Source organism: Peromyscus eremicus, chromosome 5, assembly GCF_949786415.1.
Source record: "Peromyscus eremicus chromosome 5, PerEre_H2_v1, whole genome shotgun sequence".
Lineage (NCBI taxonomy): Eukaryota > Metazoa > Chordata > Mammalia > Rodentia > Cricetidae > Peromyscus > Peromyscus eremicus.
The window spans coordinates 3,025,866-3,052,553 of record NC_081420.1 but is presented as its reverse complement, the minus strand read 5'-3'; the positions used below and the strand labels follow the sequence as shown (position 1 = coordinate 3,052,553).

At 46.4% G+C, this 26,688-nt stretch overlaps 1 protein-coding gene across 2 annotated transcripts in view; it reads left to right on the top strand.

Moving 5' to 3' along the window:
- Positions 1-9,825: 9,825 nt before the first annotated feature.
- Dapk1 (death associated protein kinase 1) overlaps positions 9,826-26,688 on the top strand; it is a 163,551-nt gene continuing 146,688 nt past the window's right edge. The window contains exons 1-2 of one of the 2 annotated variants that reach the window (XM_059262764.1): positions 9,826-9,931; positions 10,250-10,421. In XM_059262764.1, coding sequence (XP_059118747.1) covers positions 10,360-10,421 — 62 coding nt within the window. In that variant the 5' untranslated portion in view covers positions 9,826-9,931; positions 10,250-10,359. Of the gene's footprint in view, positions 9,932-10,140; positions 10,422-26,688 lie in introns of those variants that run through there. The other variant, XM_059262765.1, reaches the window with a different exon arrangement.

Genomic DNA, 26,688 nt, shown 5'->3' with positions numbered 1-26,688 from the left:
GGTCCCTTCAGAGCAGTAGAGGAGGATGGGAAAGTTTCTTTTCCTCGAGGCCGGGTCTCATGTAGTCCAAACTTACTAAAAAACCAAGGATGACCTTGAACTCGTTTTCCTGCCTCTATTTCTGGAATGCTGTGACTGTGGGCATGGAGCACCATACTTGATCTATACAGTGCGGCTGATTAAACTCATGGCCTCGTGCATGATAATCAAGCACTGAGGTGCTTTAAATGAGAATGTCCCCCATAGGCTCTGGTATTTGAACACTTGGTCGCCAGCTGCCAGCTGGTAGTGCTTTGTGTGGAGGTTTAGGAGGTATTGTCACCGTGTACAGGCTTTGATGCTGAAATCCTCCCTCCTCTTCCAGTTCATTGGGCTCCTTACTTCCTGTTTGCAGACTGAAGACATGTACTCTCTTGCTGCTGCCTGCTGCGTGTTTCCCTGCCATGATGGACACTCATCTCTCTGGAACTGTTAGACAAATAAACTCTTCCTCTAGTAAATTACTTTTGGTTATGGCGTTTTACTATAGGAACAACACATAACTTTACAAACACTCTACAATCTAGTTACATCCTGACTAGACAACTTTCTTGACTTAGATTTCAGTCCAAGCATTAGGCAGACTTTTACTACTCAATTCTGTGTCAGAAGGAAGCCTGAAAATGAATTGTTATGCATTTTGTGGCAGAGTAGTCATCAGTGTGGGTGGGTGAGTTTTCATTAGTGTCTTTTACTGAAACTTTTGTGTCTTGGGACATCTTTTGTGCCAACAGTCTCATGTTCTGGAACTCCCTGAGCATCACAAACCCAATGGGCCCAGGGCTGTGGCATCACCTGCTCCTTCAGGTACAGATGGACATTCAGGAGTGTTTGTTACATGTACTAGTGTTTCTAGTTCCTCACAGCTGGAGTGTTAGGATGCCTTGTTAACCATACTTCCAGATTCAGGACCTGTCATCCCACTGGCTCAGTTTTTTAGAGTTGTGTTATAGACCACATTATTGAAATTGCATCAGACAATTATAAGTGGGGTTTTCAGATGATCTGGGGAAGGTCATTGCTTATTCTTTTGGGAGGACCGTTACATTTTTTAATTTATTTTATGTGTTTACCTACACATATGTATGTACATCATGTGTGTGCCTGGTGCCCATGGAGGCCAGAAGAGGGCATCAGATACCCTGTAACTGGGGTTACAGTTGTCATCTAGGTGCTGGGAATCAAAGCCAAGTCGTCTGGAAGGGCAGCCAGTTCTCTTAACCACTGAGCCACCTCTCCAGCCCCATGGGATCTTTGTTATATTTAATAATAAGAATTTGTAAATAAATTGAGGGAGGACCAGTGAAAGGAATTGAGGTATTTTTGTTTAGTTTTGGTCAAAAGAGTACATTCCTGCAACAACCATTGATGTAAACAGCAGACACTTGGTGCAAGTCCTGAGCTGTACTGAAGAATCTGAAAGACATTGCTTTGTAGAACTTTCCTAAGAAAGAAAGGCAAATTAGGTCACACTTTCCTGGACAGATATTCAGTAACAGGCCCATGCCAAGAACTTCCAAACTCTTCTAAGAATTTGGAAGATAGCTTCCAAGCTCTTAAGGCCAGTATAGCTACTAAATAATGCTTAATGTCTGTTTTATAAGTGCATTATTCTATTTTCATGTTTACTTAGTTATTCATGGTTTTGAGACAAGTCTCATTATGTCTCCCATACTGGCCTTGAATCACTATGTAGCTAAAATGTATTCAAACTCAGAATCCTCTTGCCTCAGCCTCCCATGTGTAGTGGAATGCATACCATTCTAGGTGTGTGTCACCAGGCTTCAGCACATCGTTTTAACTAGAACACTTCTTTTCTTTTTTGGTTTTCTGAGACAGGATTTTTCTGTGTATTTCTGGCTGTCCTGGAACTCGCTTTGTAGACCAGGCAGACCTTGAACTCAGAGCTCCACCTGCCTCTGCCTCCCTAGTGCTGGGATTAAAGGCATGTGCACCACCACTACCCGGTGTTAACTAAAAGTTTTGATACGGTGTTGTCAGGAGTGGTCAGCGCTGACTTCCTGAGGTATGTGCTGACAGGCATGTCCTCACAATATTTCATCATTAATTTTTTTTTTTTACAAATAAGGGAAATAGCAAAAATATTCAAGCTTCAAAATAAATTGTACCATATATATTATATACGTGTACGTGCATTTGGATTTAGTCCCTATAAGTAGAATGCAGCAGCTTCACAGGTATGTGAACCGAGTTCCTAGTCTAAGAATGCTGCATTGACTACATCAACAACACCAATGGTTTTTGCTCTCCTTGCAAATCTTCAAGCTGACAAGAACATTCAGGAAAATTTATGGCAAGTTTGTCTTTTTTAAAAGCTATGTTTCTATAAATCCTGTGAAGTGCCGTGACTGAGATTGTAAATCACGTCACTGGCTTGAGTAACGAGGCTGTCATTCCCTGAACTCTGCCAGAGTGCCCAGAGGCTTCCATCGAGATTGAATCTCTTGCAATGTTTAATATCAATCCATGCAAAAAGGAGAAACTTTGATGTTGACTGAAAATATTTTAACCATAATTTCTGCTGAAAGGAAAATAAATAGAAATCAATGGTGTTAGGCCTGATGGCTTTAAAGAGATCCATTAGTCACCACAAAGGAGAAAAAGTAGAATCAATGGGGGGAAAAAAGTAACTCTCTTCACCAAATCAATGAGGCTGTAAGCTCGAATTTTACATGTGAGTGTGATTGGCACATCCAGTTCTAACAAGGGTATAAGGCTGAGTGCTTGCTTCTGGATTTCATTTCAATAATAAATGAAAATTAGAAACTGAGAGGGAAACAAGGGCGTAGAAATTCAGCAGGCGAAAGCCCACCGGGTCTTGACGTTGAGATCACAAACTCAGGGCAGAAGGCCAGGCAGGTAATGTGGAAACTCTAAAACCAGCTTATGTGGCAGCAATGTTTAATCACCCAGCCAAGCTTCAAGTCATCCCAAGTCTCTCTTTCTTCAGGCACTAAAGGACCGCTGTCTGGGATTTCTATCTTTTGAACGCTTCTCATGATTTGCCTCTACTAACCCTGTTCAAGAGTGATTGGAGGCTGGATCAGAGATGTGGGGAGGAAGCTGAGAGGGGCTGGGAATAAAATAGCTCAAGGTTCAATGGGAGGTGCGTAATTGTGTTTGTCATTTGATTTGTAAATATTCAATTTGGAAGACAACAAGATAAACTGGGAGGCTTTAAATTAGGTGAGGAAGTTAGTAGCTATTATCTAAAAAGAGAAACAATGTGCAGGCTGTACTCTGATGGGTCCACAGGAGACTCCAGAGACTTGATCATCATAACGTCTTAATTCATTGCACATTGACCTCACCTGTTCTCTGTGTAAGAAACAAATAAACAAGACACCTACATCTCATCAGATCTATTGGCAAGCTATAGCTGCTGGCCAGGCATTCTTGACTCTTAATGTTTGCTTCAGTTCGTAAGTTGTCTGGAGACTTCTGCCCTAGCTCTCTTCTCTTTATTCGAGCTTCTTGTCCCTAGGTGGCTTCAGCCACTTCTGGTCTGCAGTCCCTTCATGTCCTCGTAGCTCTCCAATCCCACTCCCCAAGCGCCCACTTCTACCTGGGCATCTTTAATGTCTGCAGAGCACTCAACTTCCATATCTGTGAGACAGACCGAATCTTCTCTTTCCGAACCGTTTGACTATCTGTATTTCCGTCTATGTGGTGGCAACATCTAATCACCCAGCCACACTTCAAGTCATCCCTAGTAGCCCTTACTTGTAGCTAGAGTTTTCCTGCCTGGCCCACGGTCAGGGCAAATCTCTCTCACCCGCCAGTCCCACAGCCACTCAGACCCAACCAAGTAAACACAGAGACTTATATTGGTTACAAACTGTATGGCCGTGGCAGGCTTCTTGCTAACTGTTCTTACAGCTTAAATTAATCCATTTCCATAAATCTATACTTTGCCACATGGCTCGTGGCTTACCGGGATCTTCACATGCGGCTTGTCATGGTGGCGGCTGGCAGTGTCTCTCCTCACCCAGCTTCCTGTTCTCTCAATTCTCCTCTCTGTTAGTCCCGCCTATACTTCCTGCCTGGCCACTGGCCAATCAGTGATTTATTTATTGACCAATCAGCAACACATTTGACATACAGACCATCCCACAGCACTTACTCCACCAACCTTCTTCAGATTCTGGAGGTATTGGAAAAGCTCCCTCACTTCTGCATGTTAACCTGTCTTCTCACTGCATAGGTTCTGCCTGCTTACGGAAGCCTGATGGTCACAATCCTAATCTTGTGTCTTTTCTTGTTGTCTAGATCCTGCTCTCTGTGACCTTCTGCACTGACACCTTCCACCTCCATCATCCCATTCAGTTGTGCTTATGCTTCATCTTTCGAAGATCTCATTAAATGATAGCTAGTTTCCTTGAAGCCCAGGACTCCTCCCACCCCTGAATCCTCCCTGCTGAATGAAAAAAAGAAATAAGAAGGTGGACATGACTGCACCTAGGTATGGTGGAGGAGAAAGTTTATTGTAGACCTGAGGGAGAGCATAGCCAGAGGCAGAGACATCAGGGAGAGTCCAGAGTGGGCATGACCCTGAGCTGGGCCCATGGGAGGAGAGGGGTGAGGAGAGAGAGGAGACCAGGCAGCTAGGAGGGTAAAGGGTAAAAAAGGACCAGGTAACCAAAATGGCTGGATTATATAGGAAGAGCAGCTGGGGGAAGGGCAGCCCAGCCCGTGGGCATGAGAGTTCAGTGTAAGGGGAAAGATGTGCCAGCCAGGAAGACCCTGTAACAGGTAGGACTGAGGGATGCTGGGAGAACCTGGCAGCCAGGTCTGCTTTGATATGTTAAGTAGGCACCTTGGTTAAACTGTTTGTCTGGGTTTAAGACCTAACATCTTGTTTCCACAGCTCCCTGAAATGCCTTTCTTGTTATATTAACCATCAGCGTCTGGAGAAGTGAGATGACATGCTCAAATGAGGACATTTGACAGGGAGGAGAGAGACTTAGGGCAGAACGTGAGCCAGGGATAGTAAGGTGGACAAGACCTTCAGGTTTGAAGAGACAAGAGAGGGTGAAAAGCCAAAGCCATGTGGAAGAGGTGAGGACCTGCTTTGTGGGATCCTAGTTGAAGCAACCCTGCAAGCTGGTCTGGGAAATAACTTTTCTGTTCTTATTTCCCACCTGCTCTTTGACCTCAGGCCAAGTTTTCCCATTGGCCAGATCCAATGTCAACCCAAGGATAAGGAAAAATTGAGTTTTACAGTTCGGCTGTAAGGGTGGAGGAAAGCTAGACAGGTTTTGCAAGGTGGTGGTGGATTGTATAGAGCACAGTTGTATGTGGGTTTATTCACATCAGCCTCTAGACAGTCTGAGTTACCTGGCAGAGGGAAGGGGCTCTGATGTCTGTGTGCATCCCTAGCGTCAAATACAGTAGAGTCTCAAGATTGTGGATCAAATCAGTGAATATGGTAACTCATGCTTGCTCGAGGATTGCCCTTGTAAAGTTGCCACATGCTTTCTGGAACCCAAGGTTTAACCATAGGCAGCATAAGCTCAGTAATTTTCTTTTTTCTTTTTTCTTTTCCTTTCAAGACAGGGTTTCTCTGTGTAGCTTTGCGCCTTTCCTGGAACTCACTTGGTAACCCAGGCTGGCCTCGAACTCACAAAGATCCACCTGCCTCTGCCTCCCAAGTGCTGGGATTAAAGGCATGTGCCACCACCGCCCGGCAAGCTCAGTAATTTTCTTAAAAAAAGGTTTCTTTCTTTTTGTTTTATGTGTTTAGGTGTTTGCCTGTGTGTGTGTTTGTGCCCCATGCGTGTACTTGGTGTTCTCAAAGGCCAGGAGGGAGCATCGGATTCCCGGGAACTGGAGTTAGAGGTGGTTGTGACTTGCCATGTGGCATCTGGGAATTGAATCCAGATCCTCTGGAGGAGCAGCCGGTTCTTTTAACCACTGGGCCATCTCTCCGGCAGCCCGCCGACCCCCATGGAGGCCACAGGGGATCATTGGATACTCTGGAACTGGAGTTACAGGTATTGTGAGTGGCCTAATGTGGGTGCTGGAAGAACAACAAGCCCTCTGCTGAGCCACCTCTCCATTTCCAAGGAAATCACCTTAAACAATGAACTAAGGTGCAGGCCTATTCTGCATGGTATCATTTAAAATTATCTGTTCTTGGTGCTGGAGAGATGGCTCAGTGGTTAAGATCTCTGGCTGCTCTTACAGAGGACTGGGGTTCAGTTCCTAGCACCTTCATTTTGGCCCACAAACACCTGTAACTCCAGTTGCAGGGAATCCAATGCCTTCTTCTGGCCTCCAGAGGCACCAGGAATACACATGGCACATAAAAATACGTGTAGGTAAAACACTCATGTGATAAAATAAAAATAAACATTTCTTTTTAAAATGTCCATTTTGGGTCTGGGGAGCTTTTGCAACAGGATTTCTCTATGTAGCTCTGGCTGTCCTGGAACTAGCTCTGTAGACCAGGCTGGCCTCTAACTCACACAGATCCACCTGCCTCTGCCTCCCAAGTGCTGGAATTAAAGGTGTGCACCACCACTGTTCAGCAAAAATGTCCATTCTTGATAAAAACCAAAGTTACATTATTAAAAACTAACTTGAAACTTTCTTTGATCTGATACCATCTTGCTAATTAAAAAAAAAAAAAAGGAAGAAAAGAAAAACAAAAGTTTAAACCTTGACTTCAAACCTAACAAACCTCCAGGGCCTTCATCTGCACATCTCTGTTTTTGTCAGCTAATTTCGAAAAGACTGACAGCCTGCACTGGGTGCAGTGAATCCGTCAGACGGTGCATGCCTGGTGGGTCCCTGAGGGACGTTGTGGAGCTTAGTCCTCTTCCAGCTCTCTGGAAACAAGAAATGAATCTTTAATGTGATAAATCTCTGAAATTAGTTAGATTTTTATAGCAAGTAGTTTTACTTAGACTAATGTAGCTCTGAAATCTATACTGTGGGTTTGAATCCCACCTCCATGATTGTCACAGGCCTCAATATGTATTGGAACCAGTCATTTGTGTGGAGATCCTTTGTGACTTGAATCTCATAACACAAGGGTTCTTGTCTTCTATGAACAAGATGTGTCCCTTGGAGTTGTTTTTGCTTAGAACATTTCACAAAATCAGTGCCAAATATTCAGATGTGTTGTGTCATGCACACAGCTCTGATTCAGCTCTTTAGATTCTCTCAGAGGATGCAAATGTATTACTGCCCCCATGTACATTATTTCTTTACCTTGTTCAGTGTGTGTGTGTGTGTGTGTGTGTGTGTGTGTGTGTGTGTGTAGTTCAGAGAACTTTCTGCAGTCACCTCTGTCCTTTTATTTATTTATTTTTTGATTTTTCGAGACAGGGTTTCTCTGTGTAGCTTTGCACCTTTTCTGGAACTCACTCTGTAGCCCAAGCTGGCCTCAAACTCACAGAGATCCGCCTGCCTCTGCTTCCCCCGAGTGCTGGGATTAAAGGCGTGCGCCACTACCACCCAGCTTTCACCTCTGTCCTTTTACTGTGGGCTTTGTGGATCAAACTCAGCTTGTCCCTATCTTATAGATGATGAAACAGACTAAGAAAATTAACTATAAACTGGAAAAAGTCAATTTACATAATTGTGTAAAAAGATTCAGTGAGAGAATAATTTCTCCAACCTTGACCCTGCTGTGTTAAAAAGTTGCGTTTCCTTTATCTTTTTCTAATTCCTCTAGCTTTTCCTGACTTTCTTATATGGTGATCTGGTGCTGTACAATAAATCACCCCACAATATGCCTCACAGGACTTGAGCTAGAAGCTATTAATTGTTGTGGGTGGTGGGGTGGGTGGAGCCAACTGGCTGGGTGACTCCTTTGCTCTCTCTGCTTTTATCTGTTTAAATGGCAGTTCCAGAGGAAACTCAGTGAAAGACCATAGAATGAGGAGAGGAGCAGAGGGGAGTGGAGGGGAGGGGAGGGGAAGAGGAAGAGAGAATGCTAACATTGGGAAGAAACCACTCAGTGTGGCTACCCCCAGATTTTCTTAGAAACAACCAGGGTGAAGGGTGAGGCTTGTCTTCATGGGAAGGAGCATTAAACTCCACTTTCTGAGTGGAGGAAAGTCAAAGACTTTACAGGCATTGTTTTAAATCACCACAGTTCCATTTTCTAAAATATTTGCCTGAATTAGTGCAGATCTGGGTAAGTGATCTCATCTAAGCTTGTGCAGCTGGTAGAAGGCCTCACGGATATTAAATGAAAATTTATAAATCAAAACTCCACCCTACCTTTCATAACACCAGAAAAATGTCTTGTGATCAGCCTAATGGCCCCAAGTAGATCCAACCCTTTTAGTGGTCTTGGAAAATATATTTTTGTAGGAAATCAGCCATCCACAAACACTTTCCAAGTTTCTTCCAAACACCCATGTTTTTCATTTTTTCCAACAGATGTATTCATTTTCATGTTTCCAAAATGAATCACTTTTTTTTTGTTGTTGTTGTTGTTGCTGTCATTTTTATTGTGTTTCTCAAGATCCTTTTGTATCAATTCTCAGATCTACCACTTAGGTCAGTGTTACCTCCTCACTCTTTTATCATGCCTGCTGGGCTCTTTCCATGGGCCATTAAGAATATCTTCGATTTTGTTTTTGAGACATGTACTCCAGGCTAGCCTCCAATTTGCTATGTAGCTGAGCCTGGCCTTAGGCTCCTGATTTTTCTGCTTCTACCACCCAAGTGCTGAAATTACAGGTGTGTGCCACCACTCCTAGCTGGGGAAATATTTAAGATTAGGATCTGATACATGGCCGGAGGAACATTCTTTTGCTTTGTTCGTTTTAGGCTCAAGCCTCCACAGCTGAAATTTTTTGATGAATCAAGAGTTTGAGCAGTGGCGTGGATATGAAATCTCAGCGGGTTCACGGATGAGTTTTGGCTAGTAAGCTAGATAGAATCCTCTTTAGGAACTCTGCTCATCTGGGAGCACAGGGAGAGACTTAATGAAAAATGGGTGAATGGATACCGGTTTCATGGGTGGACCTGGAGTGTCTTGGCCGGTCCGCGACAATCCAGTGCAAGGTACATGTTGTGACAGTTAGAAAAATAACGATAGTGTAATTAATTTTAATAAAGTTTTATTTAAACGGATGGGTCCAAAGCATCATCATTTGGTCATGTACCTAATACATAGATATACCTACTGCTTTTTCATTCGTATTTTTATACTGTCTTAGACTCTGGTGTGTATTGTATGCTAACATAGCTCAAGCAGGACTTGATGCTTCAACTGAGCAACAGGACTCTCAAGCTTCGTCAGGCTTCTCAACCTTTTCCTTCATGGATCGCGTGCCTTGCCTTCATCCTAGCTCAAAACACCTGTCATGGAGACGCCCCCTCTGATGAGGCCCCTGTTATTCTCTGTCGGTTTTGTTGTCAACACAGAAGAACAGAGCAACCTCATTTATAAGCTGTTTATTTGCTATCGTTTCCAACAGGGTGTGGGCGTCTCCGGGGCAGGACTTTATTGACTTATTTTTTAAACCTGCTGTATTTTTTTTTTTTTTCCGGGCACGGAGCATACCGCCTGGCCTACGCGGGTCGTTGGGTTCACATTCTGGAGACCAAAGCCTCCGGTTTCTTCGAAGCGGGCGGCAGAGGGCAGCCGGGCGCTAAGTCACAGGTGGGGCGCGCGCTCGGTGCGGGCGAGTGGGTGTGTGCGGGGTGCGCGCGGCGGGGCGGGAGCGCGGAGTCGGGAGGAGCCGCAAGCGCAGCGGAGGAAGAGGACGAAGAGGAGGAGGAGGAGGTGGCTGCCTCCCCGCGGGGGCCGAGCTGCGCCTGAGGCAAGGAGCGGAGGCCGCTTGGAGCTGCCCTGGACGGGGACCAGCCACGGGGCGCAGGGCGCACGGACTGAGAGCTGCGGGGCCGGGTGAGTGGCCGCCACAGGCAGCAGGAGGAGCGGGAAGAGCGGGAGGGCGGCCCCGGCGCGGGGGAACAGGTGGCCAGGCCGGGCGCTTTGTGTCCCTTCCCTCCGCTGTCCCCGCTTCGTCCGGAGGCGGAGGCGGGAGCCCGGGAACCGCTGGCACGGGGCTGGGGCGCGGCGGTGTGGGGTGTGGGGGTCCCCCGGCCCGGGCTTAACAAAGGGCGCGTGGCCCCAGCCGGGGGAGGCCTCGAGATCGGGGCCGAGCCCCGGGGACCCCGATTTCCTGGAGGTTTGCCGTTTCATTCTTCTCCCCATTTCTTTTAGAGGTCTGCGGCTTGGTGCATGAGGGGCCCGCAGCAGCGCGGCGGCGGTGGGGATGGTTCGGGCCGTGGAGCCGGAGTGGCCTGGGCTCTGGTGAGGCGTGACAGTCTATCATGACTGTGTTCAGGCAGGAAAACGTGGACGACTACTACGACACCGGCGAGGAACTGGGCAGGTACCAGGAAGGGGTGCGGAAGCGCTCGGGGTGGGGGGCAGTGCGCGGTAAATAGATTCTGCTTAAGCCAGGCGTGCCTCCGGCCCTTTTCAGAGATTTGCGGACGGTAGAGGAAGCCGTGCCTGACCCGCGAAGGCCGGGAACCAGGGTTAAACTGCCTGATCCGAGGGCTGGAGAGGCAGTCCACAGTGTAGTTACTGCGCAGAGTGTGGTCAGAATCCCTGGACAAGAACAGACTTCATTGTGTGCACTAACTCCTGTCAGCTTTCTCTCTTCTAAGACAATGAGGCAAACGCAAAGACTCTTAACTGCAACTGGAGGGGCCGCCTATGTGTGATTTAAGCAGAGTACAAGTTAATTAATGGGCGTTTAAAAATTTAATACTCACCCCTTGTGCTGAATTTTCAGTGCAACACCGACCAGGATCAGTAGGTAGGTGTGGAACTTGGCAGATGTTGGCCTTGGATTTTGAAACTTATTCCAACCAGGAATTTGACTTGGTGTCTTCGATGTTGTTTATGGCCGCTGTCTATATTCAGAGCCTACCAGCACACAGTGGGAGCTGAGATGCTGAGCAGAGTGTGTTAGTGTCTAGGTGCACAAAGAAGATTTCTCTGGCAGCATTTGACGACTGCTGGGTGACTTTCCATTAATCCACCGAGTTTATTGATCTCTGCTTTATGTGAGCAAATAGCTCTGTGTTCATACTCTATTTAAAATTTGGCGTGTGGAATTTGTGTGTTGGCATTGTGACTAAAGCAGGTAAAAGGATTTATAAACAAACATAGTTGCAGTTACTCACACAGTGTGTGTATTGAAATTTGTGTTTTTCCATATATACCCAATGGCGTCATACCAAGCTTTTTTTTTCTTCGTGGAAAGGAAATTAAAAAACAAAAAAAGACCCACACCCTCTATTACCAGATAGGATTTTGGAAGATATCTAACTAAAGCTTTAAAATAATTCAGATAGCCCAGGAATGAAAAAGGTCTTTTAAAAAGTTATAGTACAGAGCGTTTATGTGTGTCAGTGTAGACTTGAGGCATCTATAGAGCCTATGCTTAGGGAGAGAGAATACTATTATCTTAAATCTTAATGAGTGACTAAAAGGCAAGGTTCCAAAAGATCGAATTTCATGGATATGGTTAAGATTGAGGTTGAGAGTGTGCAGTTGAAATACGTGGCTTAACTGGAAATCAGCCACTCTCCTCCTGTGGTTCACAGCAAGATGAGTGTGTGGGATTTTCCCAGGGGGTTAGAAAATAAAAAGGTGAAAAAAAAAATTTGATTCCACTTTTGTAAGGTTGCCAGATTCTATAAGTTATCTTGCAAAAAGAGATGATAAAAATTAGGTGAGATGATTGTTTTACGAATAAAATATATTGAGTTTGTTTCCCTTAAGGTCCTTTTATGGAATTATGTGTTAAGAGAAAGGGGGGTGGGAGCTTGCCTGGGGTTAGCAAATGGATTTCTGATCTTTGTTGCGTGGGTGTGATGACAAGGGAGCTTTGCTCATTTGTTTCTAATGTTTCACTGTGATTTTTACTCTGTCTACATTTCTGTGTGTAACTATTCTCTATGCAAGACTAATTGATGAGTTGTTTATTAAATAATTTGTGTGACCTAGGAATTTTGAAGAAGCGCTTTGGAGAAGTTGGGAGTTGGGGAATTTTAAGAAAGAAAAGGTGCACACTCAGCTACTGTGATAGCTGCTCTGGTTTTTACCAAAAGACAAAGCACATGATAGGCTTTTTCTAAGGCTGTGCTTTTATGTCTGTCTTGGATATCATCACTTCTGCCAAAGAGGCTTTGATGTACGGTGTACAGGTAGAGATGTCTCTGGAAGACTAGGAGTGGACTAGGGCTCAAGGGCAGAGAAATGGAAACAGACAGGCAAGTGGCCTGAATGGAGGGTGATGCTAATCTCTGAGCTGTCACCAGCCTTCAGAGTCTAAAATTTTAGTTTATCTATGAGCCTGTGTATCCGCCACATACGTGCCGGTGCCCATGGAGGCCAGAAGAGAGTATTGGATCCCCTGGAGCTGGAGTTACAGGCTGTTATGAGCCACCTGATGTGAGTGTTGAACTCATGTCGTCTAGAAGATCAGCAAGAACTCAACCACTGAGCTGTCTCTAGCCCCATCTAAGTTTGGTCAGTAATCCTTAAATACAGCTGTTGATCTCATAAATGGACCAAGAAAATTCTCATCTAGAAGAGAAAAAATGTGTTTTAGGGAAGTAGAGTATACTATTGTTGTTGTGGGTTTTTTACTCTTTGGGGGGCCGCCACCCAGCTCCCAAATAAATCACATACAGAGGTTTTTTTCTTAATCATGAATGCCCAGCCTTAGCTCTGGTAAGCTAAAGGGAGTCTTGGCTCTTCGCTAGTGCTCTGATCTCTTGGGCTTTTAACTCTGTATTTGGCTCTGTGTTTCTTATTTGATAAGACTGTTTAGAATTTCATCTACATTGCCCAAGACTGTAAAACTTCCTGTTGACTGCTAAGAACTTTAAAACTACCGTGTTTTTTGCAGGAGTGACAGATGAGACCTATCAATGGACAGAAAGCCTAGACCAAAACCCAACTTTGCAATTTGATGACCTCCCAGGTCATAACTGATAAGCCCAATGCTTATTTCATAAAAGTTGTGAAAATCAAGTCATTTAAGATGTGGAAACAGTTTATAAGGCTTAAATAAGAGCAGATAATCTTGTCTGTAGAACTGACCACAACAGATGGGTGTCTGAGACAGGCGGATAGCTTGGTGTTCAACTTGGAAAGAGAAGGTGGCCACTGTGTGAAAAGGGTCTTGGTGGAGACCATGGCTGTGGTTGACCGTCTTTGGCCTCTTTGATTCAGATTAATGTAGCCCTAGGCTGGAGCTCTGTCCTCCAAGCAGAGGCAGAGGGGACCATTGTCTTAGGAGATTTTGGTGCCCTTCAGTGCTCACTTGAGGAGGCAGTCTAGCATTTCTCCCCTTCTCCTGGGAGGCTGAACAAAGTGCTCCTTCCATGGTGTGTGGTGCTCCCCAAGAGGAGTTCTGATGAGAGCACCTTTTCAGGGCTGTTGTGCTAGGTTGTTTTAATAGCGTACCCTGGCTTCTTCTCTCGGCTGGGGATTTGGGCAGCTGCTTGCTGGCTTGCCCACCACTGGCCCTAGTTATACTCTGGCTATCACTGAACTTGACCTGTGAGTTTCTTGGGCTCCTCCTTGTCCACTGCTTTGCTGAGGGACTGGCTGTGTCTTCTGTCTCATGGTCTGTCTAACCTTACTCGTCTGACTGAGGCCCACTTCCGTAATAACTCTTCTATGATAATTTAAAAAAGTTATTTATTATTATTATTATTATTATTATTATTATTATTATTATTATTATTTGTGTGTGTGTGTGTGTGTGTGTGTGTGTGTGTGTACAGTGTGTGTGCAGGAGTGCTCACCTGTGCAAATGTGTAGAGTACAGAAGAGAGTGTCAGGTTCCTTCCTCTGCCACTGCCTGCCTACCCCTTTAAAGCAGGCTCTTTCCCTGGACCTGGACACACGTTTTCTCAGGTAGGCAGCCAGCAGACCTCGACTATTCTTCTTCCCCCACTTCTCTCTTCAGAGCTCGAGTGGCAGGAGTGTGCGGGATGCCTGGCTTGTATGAGTGCTGGGATTTGAACTCCTGGCTCCCTGGATTACACAGCAAGCACCCCTAAGCCCTGTGGCATCTCTGCAGCCAATCCATGGTTACAGGAGCCAGATGGATGACTTGTCTGCAGGCCCAGGTCCCCTGGTTTTTACAACACTGTTCATCTTGATCCTTGCAGCTTGCTTGGGAGTTCTTTCTAGGTGTGCTCTGTGGTCCAGTGTCACTGTGATCCTTTCTCTACAGGATGTGCTGTGTGCTGAAGACACAAGGCCAGTATAAACATGAATAAACCAACCCCAAACTATCAGGGCAGCTGAACAGAGAGGACTTAAGGTGTAGCTGGTGGTTGCAGATGTGATGCTATTAATGCAGAGTGGACTTGCCCTGGTGCACTACTTTGGACACCTTCATTTATAGGGTCATAGGTGAATTAGAGGCAATGGCCTTGGATTTCTGACACATAGTCACTGCCTAATGTTCATTTAATAACCTTTCTGTATCATGGCAGGCATCACCCTGTGCAGTAATAGCCTGTTTGATTTCCCAGGGAGCAATGACCTTGGACATTTTCACCATGTTTTCATTTTTTGTGCTGAATTAGATGCATAGTATTTAGTAGATGTTCAGCAAATGTGTGGTGATTGACTGAATGGGTCCTTGGGAGAAGTATAGATATGCACCTTGAAAAGTAGTGACCATGATGAAGACTGACACTGGAGATGTCAAAGCTGCAACTCATGAGAATAAAGCCTTCACATTTGCATTCTCTGCTGCCCAACAGTGAGAAGCAAGGCTGCCCAAATTTCCAAGAGATCAGTTTTAAGCAAAACAAATGGAGTGGAGCATTAAGTATTTCACATTGGCTTGGATGGTGGTTAGAGGCTTATAATTCAGATTTATTACCTTCCCCATTTGGCATAAAATCCATTGGTATTTTAATTGAAAATAAGAAATAGTAGAAAGGCAGTGGAAGGCAGGCATGAGGTTGGTGATGGTAGTGGGGGAAGTTTGGCTATGGAAGGTTTGTGTTCTAGTCCTGGGCCTGAATTTAGGTTCAGTGTGGCCAATAGCAGAGGGGGTTTGGAGCTGACTTTCTGGGCCTGCACACATGCCTTTCCATTCTGTGCATGTGTCTTATCTTGCCTCTAGGAACCTGAGGGGTAAGGTGTGTTGACATACCCCAGGAAAACCAAGAAAACTGTGAATGCTGAGGGGTGCTCACATCCATTCCACGAGCTAAGTGCATTTCACTAGGAGAGGGAACATTTGTGTATCTTGCTGTGTGTGTGTCCCTTGCCTCCCAGCAATTGTCACTCCTTGAAGGTGTGGACCATTTCCCTCCAGGTCAGGTGGGGAGAGGTGGGTGAGTGGGTGAAGAGGCATAACATCTACTGCAGGACATCTCCTTAGATGAGGTCAGGGGATTGGGGTGCAGGGTGACAAAGTCAAGGTTATATTGACCCACTCAACAGGGAAATATATCCTTAATTATGAGCCAGTTGCTGTGTATACCCAAACTAAACATGATGTCATTAGAGATACATGTCTGATCACGAGACACAGGAGACCATGTCGTGACGGGAGGAGGGTGGCTTCCCTTGGCGCTAGGCAACCTGAGGCCTGAAGGACTGTAGCATGGAGGAAGCCTAGGTGGTCAGCTCCCTCCCTTCTGCTCAGTGTTTCATCACAGTAGTTTTTCCAAGGTAGCTGGTTAGTAGGTGATGAGAGATCATCTAGGGACCCTGGTCCAGGCTGAGCTATTGTCTGTAATGTTTAGGCTGTGGTGATCCCTCCCCTTCCCAGAGTCAAATTAAATTGGACAGCTCTGCACGTCCATGCACCCCAGCAGATATGATGCAGAGGATGGTTGAGAATAGCATATGGGTTATCTTGGCCTTTCTGGGACAGAATACTTGATGAAAACACCTAAGGGTTTTTTTTCTCATAGTTTCACACGTTTCAGCCCACCATGGCAGGGAAGACATGGCAGAGAATGCCTGGCATCAGGAAGGCGTGCCAGGTAGTGGTGGACCCAGAGGACTGGGCTGCAGCTGGAGGTCAGGCTGTATGTAGTCTTTGAAGCCCCACTCCAGTGACATACTTCCTTTAGTTAGGCCCCACCCCCTAAAAGTTCCTCAGTCTCAAACTGTAACAGCATCCACTTCGCAGAAGGATTTCCTAGAAACCACCGAAATTAGCGGCCACTGCTCTTCTAAATGCGAGACCTCTCACAGGTCTTAAGGATGCTCTGACTATCTCACCTTCCCCTTGTGGCTTGTGCCCTGCAGTTACATGTGGCATCAGCACACCATGGAATGCTTAGTCAAGTCCCAAAGTTAATAGTTTAGTATTTTAGAAACTTGACTAAACTCTTACGTTGTATTTAACTTCTTAGCATCGTAATGTGGAGGACTCTGGTCTCCGTCCCCTGGATCCGCCTCCTAACTGACCTACAGGTTTTCGTTTCGTGGTCATTCTAGCTCAGTCTTGGTGTGATCATTTGGGATTTTACAGGAAGGTGAAATTCAGTTGACTTGATTTTATTTTCTGGGATAACTCAGCAGAGCAAAGTGCATCTCCTCTTGGCCTCCAAGGAGGTTTCACAGCAATGTGTTATTAGTAGCAAGTCTTCATGTTCCTTTCTTGGCATTCTAAGTGGCCTTTAAGTATGCAGTTAGGATATGATAGAGGAAAAAAGGTGAGCATTTGATTTTCTGTCCTCCTACTAAAATGGTTTAAATAATAATATAAATAATAACCTTCCCTGACTTGCATCTTCCTTAGGAAAAACAAAAGGTGTGCCTGTAACCGCAGTGCTGGGCCGAGGGAGACAGGGTCTCTCGGAATGTAGTAGACACTGATGGAGCAGATACCCAGTGTCCTTCCCTGGCCTGCTTCCACAAAAGCTCAAGCAAGCACACACCCTTGGGTATTCATCAGGCGTATCCCCCACACCATTACCTTAGGCTATTTGTATAAGGTGTGAATAAAACAAATGAATTTTATGTTTAGACTTGGGTTTCTTCACTGAGCTAACTCCTTATGTATATGCAACTCTTTTAAAATCTGAAAAGAAGAAGAAAAAAGAAATCCTAAACACTTAGGGTCCTAGTTGTTTTGGAAAAGGGCCTCTCTATACTTTCACTTGCAAGAATGAACAGATTTCAGTTGTTGAATATTTCTGTCAATAGTTTATTTTTCTACTTTCCAAACTGTATAACTTTTTTTTTTTTTTGAAGAACTGGAGATTGAACCCTGGACCTTGTGCTGTACCATTAAGCCAAACCCCAACCTACCTTTGAGTTTTGGTGTATGTGTGTGCATATATGTGCACATTTATGTGGATGAAGGTCTGTGAGTGTGTGTTTTCTGTGGAGGCCAGGCCATTCTTCAGGAGCTGTCGACCTTGTTTTTTGAGACAGGATCTCACAGGGACTTAGAGCTGATGGCTGTACTGGTTAAGCTGGCTTGGGACCCTTCCACACGTCCCTCCCGCCCCAGCACTGGCTTTATAAGTGTCTACTACCATGCGTGACTCAGGGCTAGGGACTAAACTCGGGTCCTGTGTTGTGTGGCAAGCACTTTACTGACTGAGCCGTCTCCCCAAACCCCATCTTTCCTTTTTTTTTTATAACTTAAGACAGGGTCTCACCCTGCATTCCTGACTGGCCTGGAACTCACTTTGTAGACCAGGATGAACTCACACTGCCTGCCTTTGCCTGCTGAGTGCTAGGACTAGAGGTGTGCACCACAAACCTGGCCGTCTCTTTTACTTTTTTTTTTTTTTTTTTTTTTTTTTTTTTTTTTGGTTTTTCGAGACAGGGTTTCTCTGTGTCGCTTTGCGCCTGTCCTGGAACTCCCTTGGTAGCCCAGGCTGGCCTTGAACTCACAGAGATCCGCCTGGCTCTGCCTCCCGAGTGCTGGGATTAAAGGCGTGCGCCACCACCGCCCGGCCTCTTTTACTTTTTAGTGTAAAATTGTCCAGACTGTTTTAGACATTGTGACGATCTCCTTTGCCTGGTCTGCAGTGTTGGATTTTCCAGTTGAAAAAGTTGAAAGTGAGTGAATAGTCAGTGTTGTTCTTTTGTCCCATCCTGGGGAGGGTTGGATTTTTCTCCTGAGCTTCTTATCTATCTGCTTAGCAACTCAGAGGTCTGTCTGTGGCCCAGCCGTACAGGAGAGAGATGGGAGAGGAGGTCATTGTTAGTGTTGGCTCAGTTCTGATGCCATCCTCCCTTGGGAGGGTCTGCTGCATGGTCATCCCTCCCCCATGGACAGCTCTCCCTCCCCATGGACAGCTCTCCCTCCCCATGGACGGCTCTCCCTCCCCGTGGACGGCTCTCCCTCCTCGTGGACGGCTCTCCCTCCCCGTGGACGGCTCTCCCTCCCCGTGGACGGCTCTCCCTCCCCGTGGACGGCTCTCCCTCCCCGTGGACGGCTCTCCCTCCCCGTGGACGGCTCTCCCTCCCCGTGGACGGCTCTCCCTCCCCGTGGACGGCTCTCCCTCCCCGTGGACGGCTCTCCCTCCCCGTGGACGGCTCTCCCTCCCCGTGGACGGCTCTCCCTCCCCGTGGACGGCTCTCCCTCCCCGTGGACGGCTCTCCCTCCCCGTGGACGGCTCTCCCTCCCCGTGGACGGCTCTCCCTCCCCGTGGACGGCTCTCCCTCCCCGTGGACGGCTCTCCCTCCCCGTGGACGGCTCTCCCTCCCCATGGACAGCTCTCCCTCCCCATGGACAGCTCTCCCTCCCCATGGACGGCTCTCCCCTCTCCTCTTCTGTGCTTGTGTCTGGGAGAGGGATGAGGTTAAAGCTTCCGCTTTACAGGAGAGCTGGAGGTGCAGATGGTGTGTGCGTCCCGTAGAAGACAGACGCAACAGAAGAAGGCTAAAGTTAAAGATGAACTCACATGTGTTGCACACAGATGCTGCCCTAGAAATCTGGTGGGCCAACAGGTACCAACTGTGATTGAACTGCCCTGGTCTGAAAATGTGAGATCCGATGTGTTCAGGAATCCCACTTACTTGATGATGGACATGATGCTCAAAGTGTTATTTTAGATTTTCACATGAGGAAAGCTTAGTTGGTGAGTTCATCAAATATTCCAAAGTTTAACAAATCTATGACCTCTGGTACACTCCCAGCCCCAAGTGTCACAGATAAGAGACACTCAACTTGTAATATTTTATTGATTCATCAACCAGATAGAAATCATCCTGCCAGAAGATTCCTCTGTACATCTGGAATAGGATGTAAAAAGTTGTTGGAGCCAGAGAGGTGAGGGAGTTGGTGAAGTGTTCCTTGTGTAAGTATGAGGACCTGAGTTCAGATCCCCAACCCCCAGGTAGAAATTAGGTGAGACAGCAGGTGTGTGCCTATAATTGTAGGGAGTTGGAGATGGCAAGATCCCTGGGGCTTGCTGGCCAGTTAGTCTAGCAGGACCAGTGAACCTCAGGCTTAGTGAGGGACCCGGTCTCAAAAAATATGGAGAGAACAGGTGAGGAATATTCCCAGTGTCAGTCTCAGACCTCAGGCCTCCACATGCAGGTACACCTGTATACACACACACAAACGTGTATACATATGTGCAAACATTGTATACACACACACACACAAACACAAATGTTTATACATCACATGTTCAAGCATTGTACATACACACACAAATGTGTATACATCACATGTGCAAACATTGTATACACACACACACACTCTTTATAAGGTATTGCTTCTCTGGGTGTCTATAATTAGTGTGCACTGCTGTCAGACATGTTAGACACTCCTCACTCCGTGGTTGTGTTTTCAGATAACCAATGGGATGATTTCTATCCTCCTCCAGCTTGTGGAGAAGTCCTTTCCTCCTGGATCTGTCTGCCTCTTGCCATCCGTGTGTGCCAGTGTGTCTCTGTGAGAGGAGGCACTGACAACTGAAAATGGTTTTGGGTCTGTTTGTATTTCTGTCTTCTTCATTGTACTCAGGTTCTGGTCTCAGCTCCTGGTGGCTGTGGCAGGGGTCCCTCACCTCATCTTTGTTCACTCCTGTCCCCTCTACTTCTTTCTGCCCCTTTGGCTCAGCCTGCTGGGTGGGTTGTGAGCCTTTTTAGGCATGCATCTGTCTGCTCTGTGCTGTCTGTCTGCCCTGTGCCATCTGCCTGTCCTCTAGGCTGGGCTCCCTAGGTCTTGGTGAGTACCTTTGTGGTGTACTGGTGGTTCTTGGAGCATCTCTGAGACACCTGGCTGGGCATTTGAAAGCTGCCATTGGAGGTAGATCTTAAGGAATACAGTCGCCAGTCCACCCTGACCACAGGAGGAAAGAACAGGAGTCACTTTAGGGCCAGGAGGCTCTGCTAAGAAGGAAAGGGTTACAAAAGGAAACCACGTGAGAGCCATGCTTGGTTAGAAGGCTTCCTGGACCTGCTTTGAGGGGTGGTCACCCTAAGACTGCACGTCAGCATGTAAATTCATGTTTTTAATGTGGCTCCCCCCCCCCCCCTTTTTGAGACATGGTTTCTCTTTGTACCTCTGACTGTCCTGGAACTTACTCTTTGTAGACCAGACTGGATTTGAACTCACAGAGATCCGCCTGCCTCTGCCTCCCAAATGCTGGGATTAAAGGCATGCACCACTACTGCCCGACTTAATATGACATTCCTAACTTCTCTAAAGCAGATAATATCTTTTCCTAGCTTATGTCTTAATTTTTAAAACCAGCCGAAATGGCCAGATGCAACACTAGGGATTTGATGATGGGAAACTGGATTGATTTATGTTATGGATCTTTATGCAGGGGAGAGTCTGAGAAGAATGCCTGCAATCCCTGATGAGAAAAACCTGCTATAGAAAATAAGAAGCAGGGCAGAGCAGAGGTTCCATTCATTCTTGACATGTACTGATTTGAGATGTGAAAATGGGTGCTGAGCCAAGTCAGATCTGCCTTTGCCAAGAAAAGTCCATTAGGTTGGTAGTTGAAAGGCTGAATTGTTCAGATTTGCTAATGGCCAGGCTATGCCAGCTGCTGGGGCAATGGCCACTGATGCTGCTGAGTGGCCATCCCTGTAAGTGGCCTGAAGTAGCATATGGCTTGTTTAGGGAACATGGCTGCTGAAGGGTAGACTGCTTTAAAGATTTCTTCCTTATTTGGGGGCCCATTGTAGGATATCTTTAGTTTATAATGACAGTGCTATGCAGGGCAAGAGAAATGGCTCAGTGGTTAAAAGCACTGGCTGCTCTTGCAGAGGACCTGGGTTCAGTTCCCAGCACCCACATAACTCACAGTCATCTGTAACTCCAGTTCCAGGGGGTCTGACACTCTCTTTTGGCTCCTAAGGGCATTAGACACACACCGGCTACACAGACATATATGCAGACAGAACATGTAGACACACAGAACATGAATAATTTTTTAAGTGAGGTAAAGAAAGATGAAAATAGTTTTAGAATCTGATCAAGTTATTCTGATTTGAAGGATTTGATTATTTCCTCATTTTTTGTTTTAATTCATCGATCCAGCTTCCTGTGAGAGAGCGAGACATGCAAACTGGTGAGCTTAGGAGTGTATACAGAGTGTCTGTCTACAGATCCCCCAAGAAACTAAAGTTAAGATGTGAGGAAGGGCACAAGGAGCCTGAGATTCATTAGGGACCACCACTAGACCAGCAGTTGGAGGTCGATTAGAAGTCACCATTTGCTAGGTGGTGGTGGCGGAGGAGGCGGCGCACGCCTTTATTCCCAGCACGTGGGAGGCAGAGGCAGGCAGATCTCTGAGAGTTCAAGTCTAGCCTGGTCTACAGAGAGTGTTCCAGGATAGCCAGGGCTACATAAAGGAACACTTTCTTGAAAGAAAAAAGAGAATAGAAGTTAACATTTCTTTCTTTTTTTTATTTCCTTCCTTCCTTCCTTTTTTTTTTTTTTTTTTTTTTTTTTTTTTGGTGAGACTGGGTTCCTCTGTGTAGCTCTGGCTGTCCTGGAACTTGCTCTGTAGACCGACCAGGCTGGCCTACAGAGATGCACCTGCCTCTGCCTCCCAGGTGCTGGGATCAAAGTTGTGCGCCACCATCTCTTGGCAGAAATCAAAATTTCACAGCTGAGAAAACTGGGTCTCTGAGAACGATCCAGGCTGGGTTAAGTAGCTCATCAGTAGAACCTTTACCTAGCGTTCAGTCGTCCAGCCAGCACTGAAAAACCGACAAAACAGAAACAAAACAGAGATGATCCCCCTGGAGCCCGTGTTTGAAGGGGCAGAAGCAGCTGTTGGTACACGGTGTCGAGAAGTTGACCAGTGCAGCGCGTCATCAGAGTCTTCAGCTGTAATGGGGCCAGTGGTGTTCTCCTCTTTGTTTCCTCCAAGTCCAGGATTCTCTTCCTGAGACCTCAATGTGGTCTGCGTAGCCCTCAGTTGGGTGGGGCCTTCTGTGCATTGTGCATGCCTCTGCCTGCTGTGGGCCGTTGTACATCGTACCCCCACCTATGACACAAAGAAATGCCTGCCACCATGGCGAAGTCGGCTGTGGGAGCAGACTCTTTTCTCTATCCAGTGGGAGTCACTCAGTTACAGGATCAAGACACATGAATCTTGACGGACAGGTACAGGGGCCGAAGGCAAGGAAAGCCTGTGCACGACAGGCGAAAAGAATGTCTCTGAACTTCTGGTGGACTGAACTAAAAGAAGAATTTGAACTTGGAGGTCCAGGGCTGGGACATACAGACTCAAGGCCAGGGACAGTTTCCCCGGGCCTGTTTGGCTGCTCGCCTCTGTCACTGCTTGGCTGGGACTGAGAGTAAGGCCTGGAGACCCTGGCAGCTTGACTCTTCCCTCGTGCTCCTCACCGCTGTAATTAAATATGCTATCTGTGGAATCGCTTCTGGAAGGTCTTGGTTGAGGGCTTCAAGGGGGGACCCTGGGACAGATTGTTGTAGGGTATGGGGTTCATTACAAGAGTTTTTACAGATGGGTAACAGCATGGAAGAGTCTGAGGAGAGTTCAACCCCCAGCACGAGGCAGACTGTGGCCGGGCTCAGAAGAGTGGAAATCGGGCTCTTAGGGCAGAAATGGATGTTCTTTTCTCACCTTCCTGAGGGTGGGGGAGGTGTCACAGCACAGCTGGATTCCTAGGCTCAAGGCAGGGAAGAGGGTGGGGAGCAGGATGTGTGGCCCTCAGAACCCCTCTGAGGTCAATTCACTCCCGAGGTGAGACAGCTGATCCCGGGAGGTCTGCTATTTAGAGAGTCACGGACAATGTCTCTGTAGGGTGCCTGCCAGTCAGGGCTTCTGCAGGTGTTCAGCCCGAGCTGCAGCTGGGTCTGGATTTTATATTCTTACATTCCAGCCTTTTGTTTATATTAAAAAAGAATCAGGAATGATTTTTTACAGGAAAAGGAGATAGAGGAAGAGACCCAAGGATTTGTGGATGTTGACTCAGTCTACCTAAGTTGGAGAAGGATAAAGATGGGGGCTGTGGCCTCTAGGCCAAAGGCTGGCATTTGTTTTTCCCATCAGGACAATGAAATGGAGTCCAAGTAGCACCCTGGACAGTGTTCTGGGTGAGCTGGATCAGCATGCAGATTAAGGAGGGACCTGTCTGTGGATTTAAAGTGCAAGTAACCCCAAATGGAGGTTTCTGTCTGTTTGTTTGGTGTGTGTACGTTAATTTAGAATTTCATTTCTTTCATCCAAATTATACTTAATAAGGAAATTCTCTTCCAAAGACAATGAAACACCCAAAGAAAAACACTCTTAAGATAGTGGAAACATTTAAATCTTTAATTTTTATTTTAGGCTTTTTAATTTTTAATTTTCATTTTATTTATTTATAATTACGTGTATGTGTGTGCCTGGGTTTGAGTAGGCACGTGCATGTAGGTGCACATCCTCTGGGGCTGGAGTGATAGGAGACTGAGGAGTCCAGCATGAGTGCTGGAAACCAAACCTAGGTCCTCAGTAAGAGCATGGAGGTCTCTTAACCCCAAACCATCTCAGACCAATCATTTCAAATGTGGAAACCTGCCTTAAACAAGGCAGGGGTCTGGGTAAATAAACACTATATAAAAAGCTTGATTAAAGTAAAGGCATGAAATCACCTTTACTTGTATCAAATCCAGAACATCACTTTATTATTTAGGTATATACTGAGCAAAATTTTAGGCAACCTTTAAACATGGCAGGCTTTAAGAAATATAAAAGTAAAGCTCTTTCTTTAGGTTGGAGGGGGTCTTTGAATCAGTGAAGTCCTCTGTTGTCTTTGCTCCCCAGGAGTTTATTGTGGAGGATCCAGTCAATGGCAGGTCTTTACTTAACTGTCAATACAGGACTGAAGATAATAGGCCCAATGAAATTTTGAATAATATACCAGATTTACCCAGTGTAGTTTTATGATCCGATATAATTTACTCAGCATGTCTCAAAGTAGAAGTAATTCTTTGTAACTGATTTTCCCAACTTTCAGACAACATTTATTTGGCATTTAGAGAAACACAGTACAGACTTTAAATGTCTTACTTAGTAAATGGATAAGCCAAATCTCAGAGTTTCTAAGCAGGTTTTGTGAACATCACTAAGAGCACATCAACCTTAAAAACACAATAACTTTGTTGTTGTAAACAGAGTGTTAACATTCTATCTCTGTGTGGGAACTTGAAAGTGTCTCTTCTTTAAGACTACGCTTCTGTGATTCAGGGCTGTGTCTCTCCGGTTCTCCTGTCAGCCCATCAACTGGCCTGGAGTCATCTCACTCAGCATTTGAGTGACTTGAAGGAATGGAAGGTTCATAGCAACTGCTGGGTGAACCACACCCCACATGATTAAGTGGGACAGACACAAACAAGAAGCTGGAGAATTAATTAGAAGAAAACAACAACTGCCCAGTTCAGTGGCAGGGAGGCCTGTTGAGAATCACAGTGCTTTTGTAATTCACAAATGTCTGGGGGAATCAGGGTTGGGATTGCATTAGTGAAACCGGCATTGACTGCACTGTGGAAATGTAACATCCACGTAAGGAAGGCCTTGGGCACTCTATATATGAGACACGATGGTGTTCTCCTCTGGGTGACGAGGCAAAAGTAAGGGAGTTCCATTGTCTCACGCATAATCTACTTTATTTGGCTATCAGGGCACCTACCAGGCGTACCTTTTTGCAAGTATCAGTTGAGTTGAATCCTGCAGATCAGCACCTCTTGGGGATCTTCTGTTTCTGGCTTGGCAACTTTTTCTGTGAAGATAAATATTTTAAGAGTTCGGGGCCACATGGCTTCTGTTTCAACACTGGTTGAAGTTCAGAACGTACACAGAGAACCCGTGTCTTGATGCCCGTGGGTGTTCTCTGATAAAAACGGGCAGAGAGATTTCAGCCTGTGACCCATAATTAGCCAACTTGCTCTCTGTTTTATTGACACATTAAACCAAGACTCTAAGATGTGACATAATTCAGTTTGCCAGAAGGGGAAAGGGTCTGACCTAAGACTTAGAGTTGAACCTGTTTGTTTACTTCTTGGTCTCAGGGCCCACCCTGCTGATCTTTCCTCCTTGTTGCTAATAACTAGCCTCGCCTGTTTCAGTGACAACTGCCCCCTGTCCTGCAATGTCAGCTGTGCCTCAGGCTTCTCCATGGCTCCAGGCACTTAGCTCTGACTCAGCTGAACCCCCAAGGACAGCACAAAGCACTACTTGGGACAGTTGTGAGACTCAAGAAGTCTCCTCTACAGCGCCTCCTTGCATGGGAAGGGACATGGATAAACCTTGCAACTGGATACTAGTGAAATTTCTACATTGGCTGAACTGGCACCAGATTCTGCCCTTGTGCTTGTGTGGAAGTTGGGGGTCTCTGGGCCCACTCTCTTCTGTATCTCCACTGGGTTCCAGCCAGAGGTTGACTGTGGCCATCCCTCATTGCATACTGCCAGACTCCAGGCAAGGGCATAGATAGGGTGGCCGTCTCTGGAGTCTGAGCCCCTCACCAGAACTGTTCCCGTTTCCCCCTGTTTTCCCTTCATCCAATCTGTCGTTTTCTAAAGTGAGACTCATTGCTCTGATTTTCGTGACTGCTTTTAACCTGCTTGCTGTTGTTCATGGTGATTCTCTGTTCTCAGTCCAAGCTAGAGAAATCCTTGCTTTCTGCCTTTACAGCAAGTGGGATGGGGTGAGTAACCATGGGGAGCCCCACATGGGGGAGCTTTTAAAGGTAACCCGCTCAACTCAGGGCCTCTGGCAGGAAGAGGTGAAGTGTGTTTCCTGATGGCTGAGCCCTGGGCTCTGGCACTTGTTTCGGATCTGCCAAGAAGACTCTGAAAGGACTTCTTGTAGAAGTGGATTGGAGATGGTTGGGAGGTGGTAGGGGCCTTGTGGTCCAGAAGCTTGGGGTGGTGAAGTGCACACTGGCACCCTCTGGCAGCACAGGGACAGGGTGGATGCCATGTCTGTGATGAGCCAGAGTCACCAGCACATGCCACTTTGGGAAAGAAATACCTTCATCTGTCTCAGCCCTGACCCCACACTCCCATCTGTGCCTGCCACCAGCTTAACATAACAGGAAGCCAGGCAGGGAACAGGGTGGTGCCCTGTGCAGGGAAAAGGGAAGAACAGATTGATGGGTGGAGAAGGGTGGACAGAGGGAGAATAACCAGGAAGGGGCGTCCACCAGTGATAACA